General features: G+C 31.9%; 2 protein-coding genes across 6 annotated transcripts in view; one reads left to right on the top strand and one right to left on the bottom strand.

The window, feature by feature from the left end:
- Positions 1-1,095: 1,095 nt before the first annotated feature.
- On the bottom strand, positions 1,096-14,066 carry LOC111710976 (organic solute transporter subunit alpha). 5 transcript variants are annotated; one of them, XM_023485186.1, is made up of 11 exons: positions 12,830-12,917; positions 12,149-12,380; positions 11,276-11,503; positions 10,776-10,884; positions 8,888-8,997; positions 7,722-7,787; positions 6,920-6,992; positions 6,157-6,284; positions 5,192-5,270; positions 3,307-3,396; positions 1,096-2,069 (listed from the first exon to the last, which is right to left on the bottom strand). In XM_023485186.1, exons 3-11 carry the CDS (start codon positions 11,317-11,319, stop codon positions 1,989-1,991), a joined length of 780 nt encoding a protein of 259 aa, XP_023340954.1. In that variant the 5' UTR covers positions 11,320-11,503; positions 12,149-12,380; positions 12,830-12,917; the 3' UTR covers positions 1,096-1,988. The 5 variants fall into 5 exon arrangements, 4 of the variants coding, with proteins under 4 accessions (XP_023340954.1, XP_023340956.1, XP_023340955.1 ...); XR_002767162.1 differs by lacking the exons at positions 11,276-11,503; positions 12,149-12,380 and adding exons at positions 2,283-2,361; positions 13,903-14,066 and having other exon boundaries at positions 1,978-2,069; positions 12,830-12,938; XM_023485185.1 differs by lacking the exons at positions 11,276-11,503; positions 12,149-12,380 and adding an exon at positions 13,903-14,066 and having other exon boundaries at positions 1,098-2,069; positions 12,830-12,938.
- Positions 14,067-20,734: 6,668 nt separating this feature from the next.
- The window catches only part of LOC111710964 (uncharacterized), a 5,607-nt gene continuing 3,516 nt past the window's right edge, over positions 20,735-22,825 (top strand). Inside the window, exons 1-2 of the mRNA XM_023485170.1 lie at positions 20,735-20,817; positions 21,871-21,941. Of these exons, the coding sequence (XP_023340938.1) occupies positions 20,810-20,817; positions 21,871-21,941 (79 nt within the window). The 5' untranslated portion in view covers positions 20,735-20,809. The remainder of the gene's footprint in view (positions 20,818-21,870; positions 21,942-22,825) is intronic.

The raw sequence follows: 22,825 nt of genomic DNA, 5'->3' as shown, positions 1-22,825 counted from the left end.
ACAAGTGTTTTTTGCAGTTTTTGGTTGATATTTTACCCCTTGGATTCGGATCCGTGGATCCGGATCCGGATCCAGGAAGCCAAAATCTTGCGGATCTAATGAATCCGGATCCTAAGCACTGGGGAAAGGATTAGAAATTATTTTCATTACATCAAACAACAAAGATTGTAAACAAGGCTTTGGTACTCCTGAGCAAGCAGAAGGGTCGAGCCTGAGAATATATTTGTTTACTAGTTGTTTGTTTTCAATAAAACTCTTTCCTGAGATGTCCTAATACGTCAAGTAAAGTGTAAACAAACCTGATTCTTCCTGTCTTTTGTTATGTATCTCCTTGAGTTTTATTGAACGGTTTGAAGGAAACCATCTTGAATATTTTAAGTCTTATTCCGAACGTCATCTTGCTGAACGCTTTACATTTAATTGTTTTAAAATTTTTATTTCAAAATATCATGAAAAGGAACTCTGGTGAAGATGCACTTAATTATGAATTGTTTTTCTCGCACAAATCTAATCAATTTTTCCGTTATTCATCAGGATTTTTGTTTAGTAGTCTTGCACTTGTTTTATTTTCATACTTATTGACATTCAATATTCTGTTTTTGATTTTGTTGTAACATATTCACCGCATTTTTTATCCATTTATTAGAATTATTTTGATTTTCGCTTGTTTTTTTAATAAAATTTTGTGTTTTCTGTGGCAAAAATTAAAGAGCTTTTATGTTCGTAATTTATTCGATATTATTTTCAAGTTTTTACAAAGCTTTTGGATATATTTATTTTTTTCTACAAAGTTTATTTTTACTCCAATGTGTTAAACGAGTGGATATCTTATGCTCTCTAAAACTTCATTACTTTGAACATTACATTCGAAATTCGTAATTTTCTCATGTTCAAACCTTTATTTTAGATGTGATAAGTATTAAGTATGTTATAATTGGTGTGATTTAATAAATTTTTTTTAACTTCTGGGTTTAAAATATTTATTTATTATCAAGTTTAATGTTTAATAATAAAATGAAGATTAAATTCAAGTTAATACATCAACTAATTGGTGATAGGAAATAACTTGGTTTGTTTTTGGTTCGTTTAAGATTTCTAAGTTTTAAATTTTTTTCCCAAACATTTGTTTTTCTTCCACTGAGCTAAAAAATTTTTACCCAAGAGAAGATAAACCTTATATTTTCTCTTAGAATAAAATTATTCCTAAGTTTAAGCCTAGCAAACTTCTACACGATACAGTTTTAAAATGTTGTAAGTTCTTTTACAAGATTTTAAAAACAAACCTATAGTTGTGTCCCATCACTAAATACAATACAGGTAGTACAGAAGCCATGCATTGAACATTGTGCATTGATCTAAGAAATAAAACTGAGTTGTTTCTGAAGTCTTTAAGACATAAGTTCTTTAAACATTTAAAACATTTTTGTCACAGTGAAAAGTTATTGTTTAAGTTACAGGATAACTTGCTGGTTATTTTTGTATTTATGAATTTTGGCCTCTTATTTTAGATAATTACTACAGCAGTACATGTTAAAGAATTTACGTAATTCCGACTTTTTTGGCACTAACTTTGGTATTTAGTAACCTATGCAATATTTAAGACTGCCTTTTAATCTAATATACAGGGTGTCCCACATCATATTAGACCGAGAATGGGTCTAAATTACGATTTTCGGAACTAATTAGAAAATTTCATTAGAATGAATCATTTTGAAAAATAACATAAGGCTTATACAAGAATTTTCTTGCGGAAAATGACAAGTTTTTCGAGTGTTAAGGGCTTATTTTGGTGTTAAAGATTGGAGATAATCTAATACGATATGGGACGCTCTGTACCAAATATTTTGACGGAGACTACAGGGTTGCCCAGAATGAGAATTAAATGTTAGCCTAAAACTATCAAACTCTAACGGCATTAGGTCGCGTAAGAAACCATAAACAAAAGTAAAAAGAGCGCTGGTAATTCTGTTTTAGAAATTTTGTCTATTTTACATATACGTTCCTTCATCTTTGTAAACAAAAAACGCCATCGTTCCCAACAGAAAGGATTCTATAAGCACACATACAGCCTAAAAAGAAAATGATTAAAGTTTACCAATACCTCTTTAAAAATATTGTCGAAACCCAAAGAAAACAATACCAACGGTATCCTTAATAAAATTTAACAAGAAACAGATCTGGGACAATTAGGTTACTTCTTCCTTCAGATAGGATTTCTGTATGATATTAATTTTCAGATTGAAAACAATAATATATAAATAGCTCTTCTCTTGAAACCTTACTTTTATATGGAATATTTCCAGTTGCCAACTGCCCTCAGAAGAGAGCGGACTTCTCTTAAAGCGGTCCCGGTTTTAGTGCCTTGTAACAGGGAAGCTAGGAATGTACATAGAATAGAACAAAACTTCATCTTCAGCTTGGTGTAAATGAAAGAAGGAGTTTAATCCATGCATAACAATACTGGTTTTTTACTCAGCCGGCTGTGAGGACTGGACTGCTGTGGATGATTTTTCTCGATGGGGCTCAAGGGCTTACAACTCCCCATTTTGTATAATCAGTGCAATTATGAGTTTTTCTTAAAATGCCCCTTAACTCGGAAAGAGTATAACAGAAGGAACACAGAGAGCAATCCCCTATACCCTTCCTGCTACAAACCTCCTAATCTCTCTCATACCTGCTACACAACTCAATGTCATAAGAACTATTTGGAGAGGCCTTAAAGTGTAAAAACAATAAACATGAAGAAAAAAGAAAATTGAACAGGAAAAGGAAAAGGAAATAAATGGAAGGGAATCTCTAATGTCAAGCTGTACACTGTCATATTTTCCAACAACATTAGGGAAGGGAAGGGAGACGCCCCACTCCCTTCTTATTATTCTACCCTACGTAAAAATCCTAGAATAGTGTGTTTAAATGTTGCATGTAAGATAGCACCACACTTGCAAACATTCAAAAGTTTAGAAGTCAGATGCAACTCAAGAGTAGAGTTCAGAAAAAAGAAAGCAAGATCCTCAGCTAGTTCAATTAAATACAGGGTTCAGAAAAAAAAGATCCTTTAAAAATAGTTCTTTCTTGTAAAGTGGCGGCGAACTTCAAGGACATCCAAACAAAATCTTTTCTTTTTATTTTCAAAATTAGCCGAATTATGATTGAAAGATGTATAAATAAGAAGAAAATGAAGAACAAGAAACATTTACATCTGATCTCATTTAAATATTTGAAAATATTGAAAAATTTAATTGAAATAAACTAATAAATTTAAAAATATGGACTATTTCGGATTAGGTTAGGTTCAGTTCATGTTACCTTAATAAGATTTGCTACTCCTGAAGGAGATAAGGCACCAGGAATACACGTTATTAGTCCAAACCGGTTACAAACATCAATAATCATACTCTGAATTATTAAAACAGTTGCAAACATCAACAATCACACTCAGAAATATTTAACCAGTTTCAAACATCAACAATCAAATTTATGTTAAAAAGTCTTGGGGGGTAAAGAATGGAAATAAAAACTAATATGAAATAGTCAAAGAGAATAGAATATATATTAGAGTGGAATTTACTAGAAAAAAGTGTAAAACAGCCATTTTTTGTACTGTTTCCATACTGCAGGTGTACTTCACATATTTGTACTATATAACCTTTTGGGCCCTGGAACATGATTTTATAGAAAAGTTTTCTTGAAAATTATTTGATTTTCTCTAAATCAATTCTCTGATAGCCGGTCATGCACACGTGGATAGAAATCAATCTAATATATTTTTTTTTTCATTAAAAAACATATTCCTATAATTGTAGTCTGCAGGTAATCAAAGAGGGAAACCCAATATTTTAGAAAGAATCAAAATATTGTCCAACATAGACTCTTTGCCTTTCACTTTACAAACGATGATTTTCCGTTGTAACTTTAAATCAAATGATGTTTAATATTCACCTATAATTGATTTTATAAAGTTTATCTAACAGCTTTAAAAAATTCGAAATTGAAATGGATAGTCTAGGGAACATACTGTATTAATGTACTCTACTGCATATAATTTGTGAACATTTACATGATTGTACACTTTGAACTCCCTTTCAGACTGAAAGGGACTGACAAAATTCATACCGAGGGATTGTCTAAATTCCACTCTAATATATATTCTATTCTCTTTGGAAAGAACTCTATCTGAAATCAGATTGGGTGAGCAGGGATGATTGATGGTCGGAACCACTAGAAGAATTCTGCAAATTTAAATGAATTTTACTCCAGCAACCGACAGCTCAACCTCGAGCTGCAAGGAAGATTTAAATAAAGGGAGTTAACGATTACATTTTCTGCCTTAACTTATTTTAAGTTGTAACGCAAGGGAGTCACAACGCTAGAATTCGAAATGTGCAAGTGAAATGCACTTAAGCTAAAAGCTGTGTTTTTCTTGTTCCGACTGAATAACGCTTAATTTCTTTCAGGAAATGATTTTAGTTCGGCCCCAACATATTAGAACGATGTTCCATGGCACCACAGATTTTTGATACACATTATAATCACTACTGGGATTATAGATAAGCAAAACTGAGATTAACTAGAGCTAGATATGTCCCGCGTATGTGTAAGGGAATAAACTCAGTCAGGAATGATCTATCAGACAAAATCCAGAGGAAAAATTTTTGAATTCAAAATTTAAAATGCATATTCCAACAAAAAGTAAAAAAGGCAAGGGGACTCAAAAAGAATAAGATCTAAATGTTGACCAATGTAACTCATTAAATATACCAAAATGATGGATAAAATCCCAGGAAACTATTTAACCGACTGTTTGTGCTGATGGCAAAGATGTTAAGTAAATGATTCTGGACTCATATTTGTCGGAGACTAAATGTTTGCAGGGATTGTTCATTCCACCTTAAAAATAAAGTCTTTTGATGGCAATTAGAATTATTTGGCACGAAAAAACAAGGAACCAAGAATGTTACAGGATAAACAAATTGATAAAACCGGATGATCGTCTCAGTAAGTTTAATCCTTTGTGGGTAACCCTGCCAACAAAAAAAAAATCTACACGTAATGGGTTTGAAAGTGATGACTCACTGACATTTAATCCAGGAAATCAAAATCGTTATAAAGAAGAGTCGAGTGCTGCGGATACAATTTCTTGAGTAATTGATCTCCAGAGGTAATCGGGTTATTTATAGAGAAAATGCGTAACCTGGAAATTTATGATGATAATAGTAATCTTCATCAACCCAGACTTCTTCGCATAATTGAAATTACTTAGTAGATTAAACCTGAAAATAATTTGTTTATTAAACTGAAAACGACTAATTACGATGCCTAACATATTTATTTTTCTAATCCTTATTTCTTTGCAACCTAATGTTGAAGTCCTTAGACCTTTGATAATTCAAACTCGGAATACTGCTGGATCAAATTGTCAAAGTTTTAATCAAATAATCAGTTCCTTTGTTTATAGATGTAGATGTAGATAATGAACCTGTGTCCGAATTTAATGAATTTAAGCCGCGCCTAAAAACCCCCAAAAACCGGTTTTAATTGAGCGCCGCGGCTTAAATTTTGAAAAATTTAATACAATTTTAAGTGGAACAAACCACATTTGAGCCACGGCTCAAATTCTTTAAATTCGGCCTCTGATCTTCTTATTAAAGAGACTGTTAACGTAATTTCAAGATACTCTCTGTGCAAAGATGGAAATGTCGGATTCCCAACGATACCCATAAAAGCTTTGTCCGATCAAGAACATGAATTAGATATCCATGTTTATAATTTTGAAAACTGGTTATTTTCAATTAAAGTTATCAGAGTTAAACACTTTTAAGTCTAGAAAAACGACAATTTCTTCCATGTTATTGATTAGATAGCATTAGAAGCATTAGAATCTTTGTATAGAGGGTAATTTGAAATTAGCTTACAGTCCCTTTAAGATTCAATTAAGGCATACAGGATGTCCCAAAAACATGGGAATTCAGTGACGAATTAGATATCGTCTTTGTTATGAATTAGCATTGTAATACCTAATTTCAAAAGCCATAATATTATTATGTCTGCTAGAGTTTATTTTATGAAAAGGGTAAGAGACCGTAAAGATGTGTCTATAATGTCTCTGCAAGATGAACTTTCATTATATAAGCGAAAAATATCTCTACATGAACTTACTGTTGAGTTATATTAAAAAACATAAAGAGGCCCCAGATTCCACAGAAGGATGATAATGAGATTAGAACTGTTATATAAATATCAGGAGAAGCTAGGGTTAAAGATCCTTCAGTAACATAACCAGCCATCTATAAATACATATAATTATGCAGATTTATGAAGAAAACAATTTTCTCTAGACATTAACTCAATCTTCTTACTCGCCGAGAGAGGGAGCCCAGATGTCCTCAACGAGTAATCCCCACCACCCAAATGTATTTTGCGGCAAGCGCGCTCCTCAATTGGTAATTACCGTAAAATTTTGTTTTCTCCCCACTTTCCTGCTATCGATTCATCATTAATTTTGACTTTTTTGTTTCTCGTTTCCTCCCAGTGAGAACCAGAAATGGGACGACGTCATTTAGACAAAAGTTGTTATTTTAAATAGTCCTCTAAAAATGAGATACAGCAATTGTGCAATGTAAACAGACCCATTTCATTTAATAAGGGATTTAATAAGTTACAAATTAAACTTTTTGCTTTCTAACAACATCCAAACACTTATATATTACTTTAATTTCGACCTCCTAGCTGATACTTACGAACATTTTGGTAGAATGTTAGCGATATCTCAGGAAGTTTTTTTTAGGGAGTTGTTTAAAATTAGTTTATAAATACATAATACATATTCTCACAAAATGTTCTCATATTCTAACAAAATGTTCCATATTCTATCAAAATTTTATCATATTCTAAATAAATATTCTAATATTCTAATATTTACCTCTAAGCTAACCAGTATAAGGAGACTTAAAGATTCTGTGTATGGAATCTGATAAACGGACCCACGTAGAAACCTAAACAAAGAAGATTCTGTGTATAGAATCTGATAAACGGAACCATGTAGAAACCTAGAAAAGAGGATTCTGTGTATGGAATCTCATTAACGAAACCATGTAGAAACTTGGACAAAGAAGATTCTGTGCATGGCATCTTTTAACCTGAACCACGCAGAAACCAAGGCTAAGAAGATTCTGAGTATGGAATCTCATGAACGGAACCACGTAGAAACCTAGATAAAGAAGATTCTATGAATGAAATCTGATAAAATGAACCACGTAGAAACCTAGATAAAGAAGATTCTATGAATGGAATCTGATAAAATGAACCACGCAGAAACCGAGGCAAAGAAGATTCTGTGTATGGAATCCCATGATAATCTGAACCATTTAGAAACCTTGGTATAGAAGATGTTGTGTATGGAATCTGATGAACTAAACCACACAGAAAGTCAAATTATTTATGGATATCCCTGCATGCAGTAGTTTGTCCTAAAAGATAGTGTATCTTGCAATAATCATTACATTATCATACAAGATTTAATTTGCGTTAATCGCGCATTTGTTAACATTATATTTCAGAAGTTTTGCAAGCTCTCTCAATTCAATAGTTAACAGTTGAAATAGTTAGTCTGGTTACAATTTGCTATTATTGAAACGCACATTGCAAGATTTTAATAATTTGTTTTTATGCCGAAATTTTGTGAATATCCATTTTTTGGCAGAAAAACTTAAACACAATTTTACCTTATTTTGTTTTTTGTTAATCTTGCGTTGGTTGGAAGAATTAAACAACAACAACAGGGTGGTTTCCTAGAATATATCTAGTATAGGTATAGACAAGAATATAGCAGCAGGGTGGTTTCCTAGAATATATCTAGTATAGGTATAGACAAGAATATAGCAGCAGGGTGGGTTCCTAGAATATATCTAGTATAGGTATAGACAAGGATATAGCAGCAGGGTGGTTTCCTAGAATATATCTAGTATAGGTATAGACAAGAATATAGCAGCAGGTTGGGTTCCTAGAATATATCTAGTATAGGTATGGACAAGGACATAGCAGCAGGGTGGTTTCCTAGAATATATCCAGTATAGGTATAGAAAAGGATATAGCAGCATGGTGGTTTCCTAGAATATATCCAGTATAGGTATAGACAAGGATATAGCAGCAGGGTGGTTTCCTAGAATATATCTAGTATAGGTATGGGCAAGGATATAGCAGCAGGGTGGTTTCCTAGAATATATCTAGTATAGGTATGGACAAGGATATAGCAGCAGGGTGGTTTCCTAGAATATATCTAGTATAGGTATGGGCAAGGATATATAGCAGCCGGATGGATTCCTAGAATATATCCAGTATAGTTATAGACATTAGACAAGGATAAAGAAGCAGGATGGTTTCCTAGAATATTTCCAGTAAAGGTATAGACAAGGATATATGAGAGCAGGATGCCTTCCTAGAATATATATACAAGCTGTTCCATAAACATGAAATTTGCAGAATAGAAAATAATTGCGGCAATTATTCGTCAACGAAATTTTAGAATTAAAATGACTATATTAATAAATACAATTACCCCTACTACTGGCATTTTCAAACTTTTGTCTGCTATTTTTTGCCTTTTAGAATTACCGAAGATATGAAATATTTGAATTAGACAAGTATGGTTTCATTTGATAAATAATTGAAATCTGAACGAAATTCTCAAAATTTCCGGCAATTAGGAAAGCACAAAAATAAACACTAATCTTGGAATTAACAGGACTAGGGACATTTTGTGAATCATACATGCAGTTATGTCATGTGAGACACCCGGTAGATAAGCGAGATATATTTGTAATGAAAAATCTCAGCAAGGGTGAAGCAGTTTTAAAAATAAACTGAGTAAGGATGAAATGAGGGAATGAACCTGAAGTTTAAGCTTGTCTCCTCTCCAACATGTTCCAGCATTGCTGTTTCTCCTCCGTACCAGGTCAAGGTTAAATCAACAAAATGACCCATAGATATACCAACAAAAATCTTTAAAAAATACATATATCAAAAGTTAAATAAAAATTTCTGTAGATGATAACAGAATTCATGATTTCAGGGGATATTAGTTCCAAAACTAACACTTGGCCCATTTCTAACACTGAGTGTAAGAAATGGGCCAAATCTGCAAAGTAATCTTTTTCAAGAGTATATATCTTTAAATCCAAGACGAGTAGAACAAAATTACACCATATATTTATCAAAAATGGCTAAAACTATATATTGAAACAATGAATGTCAATTTTAAACTAATAATAAGGTGTGAGAATTAGTTTTAGATGATTCTTGATTTCATTTTCGAACATATCCCTATTTTGAAACAATTACCGGATTTCAGCTCATGTCGCGTTTTCGGAACATATCCTGGTTTTGAGACAATTACCGGAATTCATATCAATGTCAATATTCAAGTATTTACGCAATTTCGTAACAAAACGAGGTAAAATATAAGCAAAATAGAAAATAAAAACAAACTGTTCTGTTGTAATTTAAAAATCATTAAAGCATTGAAAAATCAAAAACTTAATATAATTTGTTCTTAAATTATAGATTTAACTATAAATGGGGGAAACCGTTTGTTTAAAATGCTTGAAAATAAATCATCGATATTCTCTGATTTAACAAATAAAATGTGGAAACTTAGATTCTAGAAATAATTCATAAGTTAATTTAGTCTTCATAAGATAATTTTTGTTTTCAGTGATTTATTTTGTAAGTTATGAAATTGGGTTTTGTTTTGAATTGTGGATTATACTGAAAAACGGGAAAGTGGGTTTTGTCTCGAAAGCGCGACAATGTTTCAAATTCAGGTTCGAAAATGGAAAACATTGTCTTGAAAACGGTCAAGAGCTTTAATATAACAAGAACTCCTTATAACTTTTATTTTAAAAAGGTTTTAAATTGGGAAGTGTTGTCCTCGTCATGTTTAATAAAATGTTGGTTTTTGTTTTATTGTCAACTTTTACTCTGGATAGGGCCGGGATCCCAAAAACCCAGTCTTTCAATTTGTGCCCATTTCTAACACTCAGTGTTAGAAATGGGCCAGGTGTTAGTTTTGTAACTAATGTCCCCTGGATTTACGACATTGGGTAGCAAAGATTTAGGGTTTGAAAATTAGAGTTTGTGGCAAAGACTCAATTTCTAATTTTACACTAGCTGAATACTCGCCTCAAACTCAAATTTTTTAATCCTAAAATCAGAAATAAATATGTTCCACGACATCAGACTGCAAAGGATTAGAAAATTTGAGTTTAATAAGACTAAGAGTGATTAAAAATTCCCTGGATAGTTTAAAAGTATTTAATTTTGGAAAGAATTTTCTAGATATTTCTCTCGGGCCTGACTAACATGAATAATACAAAGAGAAAAAGAAAAAAAACACCAAGCTTATAAATTGAGTAGAGTGTAGACAAAGGACATTGGACAATGGACATCCATGTTTCATAGCCAATAACCATTGACTAAATGGACTGTCAATGTAATTTCAATGGATCCTTTATCTAAAAAGTTGCATAAACAACCTCGCAAATATGATGGAATAATGTCGTTTTTACGATCTAAAAATTGCTGATTTTCAATTGTGGGTTTTCTAAAAATGTGAAAAAATAGGAATAATAAAGAAAAACAAAGAATATCGAAGGATTTATTCTTATAAAACTGAGGATATCTTCCTTGTTACTCACATAAAGGTTTAAAGGATTATATAACGCTTTTAATGCATAACAGCGGAAGAGTTAAAATTAAGCGGACAGTCCCTTTTCCTTTACCTTGTATGCAAACCATAGAAAATCATTCGCTTGGGGGAGAACTATTCCAACCATGTTGAAAACAGATATTACAAGATATATTGAGGATACCCATAGAGTTGATACCAGTCTACAATATGGATACAAGATATATTGAGGATACCCATAGAGTTGATACCAGTCTACAATATGGATATAGGGTATACTGGATACCCATAGAGTTGATACCAGTCTACAATATGGATACAATGTATACTGGATATTTGTCGAGTTTTAGGGTTAACATAATAAATCTGCATTAAAATATTTTTTGTGATTCTTCTTATAGTAAAAATAAGGCAGATTTATTCATGTACATATGAATAATATAAAAGATGGGTTCTCTTTTTTCATTCTTTGACATTTTTTTATTTTTTATTTTTCAACATGGAGTTGTTCTTTTTCTTCTTTTTTGCCATATTACATCACATATACATGAGCATATAAAAACAGTTACTGTCGTTATAATAATAAAAACTTACAAATTACACAATTTTTGGTTAAGTTTGAAAGAAATATTTATCATATCTTTGTTTAAAACTGACAACAGAGTTCACATCTTTAATTCTAGAAGGAAGAATTCACTCGCTGACTTAAAAAGTATTTCCTTATATCACTGTTCACTCTGTTGGTAAGAATGTTTTTAGGGTAAGACAAGTTTCTAGTAAACCTTAACCCATCACTATTTTCTATTGTTCTGAACCTGGATTCTGGTTTTACCCTGTCATGGCAGGGATCCATATAATTCCTTTCTCAATCCCATTTGGGATTGAGAAATTTGAAAGAAATGGGGGCAAATTATGGGGCAAACTGTTTTAAAATGATAATAAAAAAAAAAAGAAATTTAGGGGCAAATGTGAGTGGAAAAGGGGAAATTTTTTATGTTTGGAGGCATTTAGTTTTGGAAGCATTTGTTAATGGGGGCAACTTTATATTTTCTGGGGGCAATTTTATAAATATTAGGGGCGCTCAAAGTAAAATTTTGGGCCAGTGGAAAAATTTTGGGGGCAATTTTTAAATTTTTGGGGGGAAAAGTGTTAGTGCAATTTGATAACATTTTTTTTAATTGGGGGGATTTTTTACAATTGGGGGTAGTTGGGGGCAAATGTGTTAGTGGAATTTTGAAATATTTTTTTAATTTTTAATTGGTGGCATTTTTTTTAAATTGGGGACATTTTTTTTAAATTGGAGGCATTTTTAAAAAATTTTGGGCATTTTTTTATAATTGGGGGCATTTTTTTAATTGGGGGCATTTTTTTATAGTTGGGGGCAAAAATAGTTTTGGGATTGAGAAAACCGGCTATTTTGGAAATTATATGGACCCCTGTGTCATGGCAGTTCATGATTTTGAACACCTGGATCATGTCAAACGTAACACGCAGATCCTCTAAAGACTGGGGATTTAACTCTTTCAGCTTATCTTCATAGGTTGCACTAGTTAAGCCAGAAACCATGATAACTGCTCGTTTTTGAATTTTTTCCAAGGTTTCTTTATCAGATTCAGACCAAGGAGACAATACGGGAGTGCTAAATTCAAGGAGGTATCGAACATGTTGTTTATAAAGGTTGAGGAAAAACTTCTTACCCCTGAAGTGAAAATTTCTAGAGATTTGACCAAGTATTTATTGTTAGCATTTAATGCAGCACTTGCACACTGTGTGGATAGTTTCAGTGTTTTGTGAATAATAAGTCCAATGTCTTTTTCTTGATGACAAAATGTAGTATATGTTTAATGGGTTTGAACGACCGATATGCATAACTTTGCACTTGTTAGAATATGGAAACAGGATATACTGTATACCAGTCTAGAATATGGATACAGGGTATACTGTATATAGTCTAGAATATGTATACAAGGTATTCTGGATACTAGTCTAGAATATAGATACAGGGTATACTGGATACTAGTCTAGAATATGGATACAAGGTATACTGGATACTAGTCTACAATATATGGATACAGGGTATACTGGATACTAGTCTACAATATGGATACAAGGTATACTGGATACTAAATAGATTTTAATGGATCCTACCTGTTTGATTCTATAGTATTAAAGAATTGTCTTGCTAGGAATATATACTGGATACTAAGAACTACTACATTCACAGCTCCAGTTGTATAGAGAACATAACTCCAGGGACCTAGGTTAGGTAGGGTTCAAATCACATCAATATCTAATTATATTTAAAATCCTTTGTTTTTATTACTGTGCCACTGTAAAGTATTTTGTCTCCAATTTTTTATTTTCATATTAAACTTAATTATTATGTAATCCTTATTTTTTCCTATTTCATCTATATACTAGATTGGGAACCCAGCGCAGCCAAGATTACTAAAAGTTTCTCCCGCCGTTCATACCTGCACTTCAACGTATTTACCGGGAAGTTAAATTTTCGTTATTGAAGTCGACCCACTCAGCTTAGACTCTCAAAACCAAGCTCAGAACATTCCCGTGGGTCTCCCGAGTTCTCGAATAAAAGTTTCAGGCAAATCGGTCCAGTGGTTCCTGAGTTATGATCGGACAAACAAACAGACAGACACCCAGACAAACAAACAGAGATTACAACTTTATATCTATAGAGATGTTTGTCTGTGTGTTTGTATTCAATAAACTTCAACGGTTGAACCGATCGGGCCCAATTTTGTGTGGGACCTCACATGACCCCAAGGAATGTTTATGAATGATAAAATTTTAAAAATAAGCCTCCAGCAAAATTTGATTTTCATTAAATATTGAAAATCCATGAAATTTTTTTATAAATCCGCGAACTTTTTTTGTTATTGTTTTACAATAACAAAGAGAAAATGTTGACAATTGAATAAGAAGATGGGCGCGAAGTACCGTGAAAGCCAAGTATTTGATATTATACTTTTATGTATTACTTATTTTTCCATATTTATATTTATATATTATACTTTTATGTATTACTTATTTTTCCATATTTATATTTTTATTTTATATTTTTATATTATACCTTTTATGTATTCCTTATTTTTCCCTGCTTATATTTTTATATTATACTTTCTATGTATTCCTTTTCCTATTTCCTATTTATATTTTTATATTATACTCTTCATGTATTCCTATTCCTATTTAATATATACCTATTGCTTGCATAAACTGAGTTGTGTTTGGTAGAATAAACTCATCTAGGCAGGGATCAGGGGAAATTAAATATTCTGGATCTATCATATTTAATTATTTGAATTTATAGAGTTATTTAACTTTCAAACGTTCTTATAAAGTAAATATCTGTTATCAGGCTGAATACTGATTACTCACTAGAAAACTGAAAGTACAACTTACAGCGTCGTAGNAAAGTTTTTTTAAATTTATGAAATTTACCTAAGCGATATTTAACTTAATACCAAAAAATATTGCAATCTTCTTTTATAATTGAAACAGTTTCTATGCTTTGCTTAAAAAATTCTGTTTTCTTGTATATCATTGCTTCATAGTTTACCACAAAATACTAACTTCAGCCATATATTACATTGTAAGCATACAATATGTATAGAATATACATTAAAATTTTGTCAATAAACGTTGAAGCGGCTGAACCAATTACGCCTTGATTAAGTTTGCGATCTTTCTCCGTTTTCCCAGAGTTTGGAACACAAGGATATTAAAGGGTGTTAAAACATAAACAAAACACTTCACACTTTTTTATTACCGATATAGAATGTTAGGACTCTATCTCTTGGGAATGAAACTAATCATCCTACCTACAAAAAAACACATTTTCAAAACTAACTAGCGCTAAAATGGCAAAAATTAATTTAATGGTAAGGAGAATAAAGTAAGGATACAAGGGAGAACGAGGCCAGGATACAAGGGAGAACAATGTCAGGATAGAGGGATGTTTATTCAGGATACAGGGGATTATTAGGTCAGGATACATGAATGATCAGGTCAGGATACAGGGATGATTAGGTCAGGATACAGGGATTATTAGGTCAGGATACAGGGAAGATTAAATCAAGATACAGGGATGATTAGGTCAGGATACAGGGGATGACTAGGTCAGGATACAAGGAAGATTAGGTCAGGATACAGGGATAATTATGTCAGGATACAGGGAAGATTAGGTCAGGATACAGGTATAATTATGTCAGGATACAGGGATGATTAGGTCAGGATACAGGGATGATTAGGTCAGGATACAGGTATGATTAGGCCAGGATCAAGGATAATTATGTCAGGATACAGGGATGATTAGGTCAGGATACAGGGGATGATAAGGTCTGGATATAGGGATTATTAGGCCAGGATACAGGGATAAATATGTCAGGATACAGGGAGGATTAGGTCTGGATATAGGGATAATTAAGTCAGGATACAGGGATAATTATGTCAGGATCAGGATACAGGGATGATTAGGTCTGGATATAGGGATGATTAGGCCAGGATACATGGATAATTAGGTCAAGATACAGGGATGATTAGGTCAGGATACAGGGGATGATTAGGTCTGGATATAGGGATTATTAGGCCAGGATACAGGGATAAATATGTCAGGATACAGGGAGGATTAGGTCTGGATATAGGGATAATTATGTCAGGATACAGGGATAATTATGTCAGGATACAGGGATGATTAGGTCTGGATATAGGGATGATTAGGCCAGGAAACATAGATAATTAGGTCAAGATACAGGGATGATTAGGTCAGGATACAGGGGATGATTAGGTCTGGATATAGGGATTATTAGGCCAGGATACAGGGATAAATATGTCAGGATACAGGGAGGATTAGGTCTGGATATAGGGATAATTATGTCAGGATACAGGGATAATTATGTCAGGATACAGGGATGATTAGGTCTGGATATAGGGATGATTAGGCCAGGAAACATAGATAATTAGATCAGGATACCGGGGATTATTAGATCTCACGAAACCTACATTGGATATATTTTAAACTATTTCTTTTTTCATTTAGAAACCAATATTTACTCAAGGTCTCAAGAAGTATTGATAAAGCGATTTCTATTAAGATTTAGTTTTTATTTGTCAAATATAATAAAATAGAAGGGTTGAACCGTGAGCTGGATTGTATTTGTCAAATATAATAAAATAGAAGGGTTGAACCGTGAGCTGGATTGTATTTGTCAAATATAATAAAATAGAAGGGTTGAACCGTGAGCTGGATTGTATTTGTCAAATATAATAAAATAGAAGGGTTGAACCGTGAGCTGGATTGTATTTGTCAAATATAATAAAATAGAAGGGTTGAAACGTGAGCTGGATTGTATCAGAAACTAAATGTTCTGCCAAAATAAATAATAAAGTTTCAAGATCGATCATTTAAACTTTTTGCCAATTTATAAGTTTTCTCTCAAATTGTTTGGCCGGGAAAAGAAAACTAAGAATAAGTTTAATTCTGTCAACAAATAATGGGTAGACGAGACCAAAATGCAAAAGCCTGTTGACACTTCAAAGTCAGGCAGTTTTTTTTATATTTTCATAGCTCTTGTAGATCTATGAGATACTGGAAAAAAGAATGATAGTTGAGAGTATGGTTCTACAACTCCTCTCCTCCGCCTGGTTCTCCTCAGATCTATCCTCTACTGGAGTGAGAGAGAGGCATGGGTTCAGTATTTCTCCGTCCTTTACCGACAATACATCGTATCTTCCTATGCATGTAAACTGAACCTAGAGAATTGGAACTTCAGAACCTTCAGTAGGAAACAGGAAGAATTTTGAAATAGAGTTTAGAATGCATATTAACAGACCAAATAGCCTTAAAGTAAATTAAATAATAAACATCCTGAAGAAGAAAAAATGCGGGATCAAAAACATAACAGTATACAATACTCAACCACAGGGTCCAGACAACCATTATAATTAAATTATAAGATTTGATAAGAAGAACTAGTTTTTCAGAGATATTGAGCTAATCTTCCAGAACATTGTTTTCTCGGAAAAGACAGATTTTTAGCTTCGCGGATTTCCCCCTCAATCCAACATTCACTGGGTATTTGGAAGTTATTTTTCAAGATATTACGCACAAAACTTGCTTCCGTTTTCAGATCAGATTTTGCCTGCCATAAAGGTGAATTGGATTGGACAGTTACGCGCAATATCCATTGCCCTTAATAATATTTATTATACAGGGTTAACCACAACTGCACGGCTCTACGGAATTTATATTATCTGTTCCTTTATATTCATGGTTCCCAGTAACTGTAAACATATTTCTAGGGCTTCCAACGCGCGCAAGTGGATTTTACTTGCGTAAAATTGCGAGCCCTGTGAACTCCGCGCAGTTCGAGAACAGTTGCGCTTCGCGTCAATCTTCTATTTTATTTGTCAACATGTTCTCTTTGTGTACATTAAAACAAAGCTCGCAGATATCATGAATAAAAATTTGTGGATTTTGAAAATTTATTGGAAATTGAATTTTGTTCGCGGATTTCATAAAAAAAAATTCGCGGATTTTAAAATTTAAAATTTTTTTATAAAAAAAAACTTCCCTGGGGTCACGCGAAATCCCACACAAAATTTGAGCCCGATCGGTTCAGCCATTTTGACGTTTATTGGTCACAAACAAACAAACAAGCAAACAGACAGACAAGCTAAATTTATATATAGATATACAAAACTATGTATAGATTACATATACCCTGGAGATGAATACAATCTATACACATTATATAAAATAATATTCCGTATAGGTGTAGAGAACAATGAGAAAAAAACTATTTATAAATTAGTTTGTTTATTTGTCTGCAATAAACGAGAAAACTATTTATAAAATTAGTTTGTTTATTTGTCTCCAATAAACGAGAAAACTATTTATAAAATTAGTTTGTTTATTTGTCTCCAATGAACGAGAAAACTGCTGAGCTGACCAAACCCTTTGTTATGGCGCTCTCATTTCTCCAGGGAAGGATTATACTCGGTCAAAATTGACAAATGTTTTGTCTGGAAATTATATATTTATTTTTAAAACAGATTGAAAACCTAGATTTAAAAACTAAAAAGCCTAGCTATAAGGACAAAACCAACCAAAGTAAAAAAAAAATTTAAAATCTTTCAAAAATGTAATATCCCAACTTACTAGACACCAGTCGCACATGCCTTACCATTTTATTTTAAGTTTTAAAGGACAAAGCAACATTTCCACTTTAAAACTGAATTTATTTTATTAAAAGGTCCCAAAGGAGCGGAGATAAGTTTAAAAACTTGAAAATCCTGATAAAAACAATATGAGCTTTTCTTACAAATATCCACACTTATTATTATCTCTACATTTTGTAACAAAAAACTCTAAATAAACAACTGTAGTGAAGCAACTATAGAGGTTAATACATTATTTTATTCTGATTACTTTATTAATCTGGTAACCTTACTAATCTGGTAACCTTACTAATCTGGTAAACTTACTAATCTGGTAACCTTACTAATCTGGTAACCTTACTAATCTAGTAAACTTAATAATCTGGTAACCTTACTAATCTGGTAACCTTACTAATCTAGTAACCTTAATAATCTGGTAACCTTACTAATCTAAAAACCTTTATAATCTGGTAAACTAACCTGGTAACTCTATTTATCTGGTAACCTTATTCATCTGGTAACTTTATTCATCTGGTAACCTAATTCATCTGGTAACCTTATTCATCTGGTAAACTTATTAATCTGGTTACCTTGTTCATCTAATTACCTTTTTCATCTGGTAACATTATTCATCAGGTTACCTTATTCATCTTGTAACCTTATTTATCTGGTAACCTTATTTATCTGGTAACCTTATTCATCTGGTAACCTGTTTATTCTGGTAACCTTATTCATCTGTGGACATTGTTTTCTCATAATTGTGCGTGAAATAAAAATAAGAGGAGCTACGAGGTCATAAAGTCGTACAAGTACGGTCGCCTTCTCATTCTGTCTATTTCATTGCTCTATTCCTTAAATCTCATTCAGTAGCCATGTAGTTCCTAATGTTCCTCCAACCCTTTCAAAATCTCTTTTCTCTGTTCTTGAAGTTCCAGGTCCTATTACTGGTCTTCATTTTTGTGCAAGAAAACATTAAAAGAATCTGAGAATCCTAATTTTGCAATTTTGCGACATTTCAATAGAATTTTCTCTCCGCTTTTTGTAGGAATATTTATAAATTGTATGAAAGTATCTCAGAGATATTTCTAGGCTTTCAGGCTTTCTATCTCAACTTCTTATTGTTGCTTTACCTTTGAGCATTTTCTCGTCGTACATTAAGAAACAATAGAGATTTATTCATGTCAATTTTATTTATTTTGATATTTTCTATTATGATTATCTGTAAACCTTCCCTGGGTTCCGAACTAAACTTGGGCCTGACCAGTTCAGCAATCAGCAATCTTGACGTTTTTTAATAAACTAACAAACATGCAAAGTTTATATGTAGAGAAATAATGCAAAAACATTGTATTATTTTAAGTGGGAGTACATGGCAATTAAATTAAATGAATTGAGTCTTTGCCACAAACTCAAATTTTCTAATACCTGTATTTTTGCAACCTGATGGTGTAAAAAATTTAATATTTCAAACTAAGCTTATTTGAGCTTAAAGCATTCATAGTTTGAAATATCTAATGTCTACGACATAGGGAACAGAAAATCAAAGTTTTTGGCAAAAACTCAATTCCTTTATCTAAACTTGATGACGAGGTGTTCTAATTTATCCAACAATTAACCCAGCTTCATAGCAAATATCTATTGGATGTAACACTAAATTAAAATCTAAATTTAAAATAATAAAAGGGTGTATACCATATAAATATATTAAAATAAACTTTACGACGACATGGCCATTGTCCACAACTCTAACTTTATTAATATTTTTAATCATATTTCCTTCCTAACATTTCGATGATAAGCAGTGTCTGTATAATTGCATTGTGCTTCTGCAGATTAAAGGAACTGAGTTTTTGTCACATACATGCAGGGTTATCCACAATGAATGAGACTTTAATGTTGAATTTCAAAGCCATGTCGAACTATAATTTAAAGATAAAATACAGAAAAATATCTGTATAGTCGTCTCAAAATTCTTATAACCCTCTTCAATACATGGGAGTACAGAGGCCGTTCCTTTCTAACACTACAATGGTTGTCCAGCGGACGTCTCCGACTGTGTGCGTCCTCTCAAAGTATGCCATTTGGACGGCCCTTGTACGTTAAAGAACGGCCTCAATATGGTTTGTATCAACGCTTACTGTACAGTGCATATGTACAGCACAATTTTACCTTTCCGCGTATACATTTGTGATAAAGTTGAAAACTTGTAAGCAAAGTTTGTATCATTAATTCTATTCCTGAATATAATTCAGAAGACAAATTAAAATAATCTAGAATGTGTTGAACCAAAGTATTCAAGTATACACCTGGACTTCAAGTATACACCTGGATTTCAAGTATACACCTGGATTTCAAGTATACACCTGGATTTCAAGTATACACCTGGATTTCAAGTATACACCTAGATTTCAAGTATACACCTAGATTTCAAGTATACACCTGGACTTCAAGTATACACCTGGACTTCAAGTATACACCTGGATTTAAAGTATACACATGGATTTAAAGTATACACCTGGACTTCAAGTTTACACCTGCAAGTATACACCTGGATTTCAAGTATACACCTGGACTTCAAGTATACACCTGGATTTTAAGTATACACCTAGATTTCAAGTATACACCTAGATTTCAAGTATACACCTGGACTTCAAGTATACACCTGGACTTCAAGTATACACCTGGATTTCAAGTATACACCTAGATTTCAAGTATACACCTAGATTTCAAGTATACACCTGGACTTCAAGTATACACCTGGATTTCAAGTATACACCTGGATTTAGATTTTCAAATAATCTAAATGAAAAATCACGAAGTAAGAGAGTTCACTTTGAGAGCACATAAATTTGAGTTATGATGAACGTTTGAATTTTCAGGTTCTAAAAATGATAAAATATCCTAGTTGAAGGGAGGAATCTAAACTTGGTAACAGGATGATCATTCATCATGTTCAGGTCTATTCTTTACTTATTTAAAAACTATTTTCAAAACTTAAACTTTTATTACAACAATATTTTAGTTATATTTCCAGGATAAAACTACATTTAGGTTTTGGTATATGGATTTTAAATAAACAGACTTATTTATCCATGTTTATATTTAGATATATTTAGGCTTAAACAAAAAATAAAAGTTTAAACAATATGTCATTTTAGAACTAAGCAATTTGTTTAGACTAAAACAATATTTTCAAGATTTTACAATAAATGAACTGAGTTTTTGTCACAATCCTACAAATGTTCTAATCCTACATCTTTGCAACCTGATGATGTTAAGCTTTGATATTTCAAACATTGATAAATTGATCTAACAGAAATCATATTTTAAAATATCAAAGATCTATGACAATGGGTTGCAAAGATATAAGAATTGAAAACAAGAACTCAGTTCCTTTAAATTAAAGTTAACAAATATAATTTAGTTTTTGTCAAGTATTTAGTTTTAAATAATATGTTTAGTATTATATAATGCATTGAGTTTAAATAATATGTTTAGTATTATATGATGCATTGAGTTTAAATAATATGTTTAGTATTATATGATGCATTGAGTTTAAATAATATGTTTAGTATTATATAATGCATTGAGTTTAAACAATATGTTTAGTATTATATGATGCATTGAGTTTAAATAATATGTTTAGTATTATATGATGCATTGAGTTTAAATAATATGTTTAGTATTATATGATGCATTGAGTTTAAATAATATGTTTAGTATTATGTGATGCATTGAGGTTGAAATAATTTTTTTAACATTATATCTAGGTGTGAATTAATCTATTTAGGTTTAAGCACTATATCTAGGTTCATCAAAGGTTTAAATTATTTATCTAGCTTTCAATACCTTAATATTGTTAAAATAATAGATTGAGGTTCAAAGAATGATTAAAAAAATGATTTATTGATGTTTAGATAATACATATTGAAGTTTGAACAATATAGTGTGGTTTAACAATTAATTTTTAATATGTTAAATTTAAAATATTTAAATTCAAAATTATTTAGGTTTGAAGAAACCGTTTTCATTTCTATTGTTGGATCATGTTCAGCTCTTGGTCTCGGTAGACGGATTTCAGGTCATTCAGGGTTTTAATAATCTATGTAATAATTTTCTTCGCTCATATATATGTACATGTCTGTATATTTGTTATATATATATATATGCTAGTTATAGCTGGCCAAACAACTGAACCAAATTGACTGAAAGAAAATTAGAAATTTTTTTCTTTCAAAAATCTAATTTTTTTTATTTAAAATTCGAATTTTCTATTTCATGGGCAACGCCCCGCACATCAGCTAGTCCTTTATATTATGCTTTTATAATTTTTATTCAAAGTTGAATAAATATATATGATTCATGTCATTTTTTTAAATTTTATTCATGGATCAATCAATACCACGGTTCATGTCATCCTATCTTATGTTATCCATGGATGAGTAGATGGTTCATGTCATCTTCTCATCTCACTGTAAACTCTGGTTTATTTAAATTACCAGACCGAGTTTTATTAAGCAAGTATGATCAGTTAACATACAGACTATAGACAGCAAAACGGCACAGTACACAAAATGAATCATTGTTAAAATCCATATTGTCTCTACTTTATCCAGGGTCTAATAATTCTCCGCTTTATCATCAAAAATCCGTATTTTGAATTTAAAAGTCACGACCTGCCCTGGTCGGGAACCTAAGAACTTTAGATAAATTTTCCTACAACTTTAAATATATGAAAAACGAGATATTTTCTAAAATATTTGTATAAATAGTTTGTTGTGTGGTGAGAGGTCCTGGTGTTGACACCTTCAATGGATTTATTGATATATATATATAATGCTGGTATTTCTTCGTATTTCTTATATTATAGAATGAATTAGAAAGTACGAGAAGGCAAAATGAAATTCAAAATAAATGCTCACAACTTTCAAACTTATACTGTAAGTGATCTAGGTAAATAAAATC

This window comes from Eurytemora carolleeae, unplaced genomic scaffold (genome assembly GCF_000591075.1).
Source record: "Eurytemora carolleeae unplaced genomic scaffold, Eaff_2.0 scaffold610, whole genome shotgun sequence".
Lineage (NCBI taxonomy): Eukaryota > Metazoa > Arthropoda > Copepoda > Calanoida > Temoridae > Eurytemora > Eurytemora carolleeae.
This window is presented reverse-complemented; position numbering and strand designations above follow the sequence as displayed.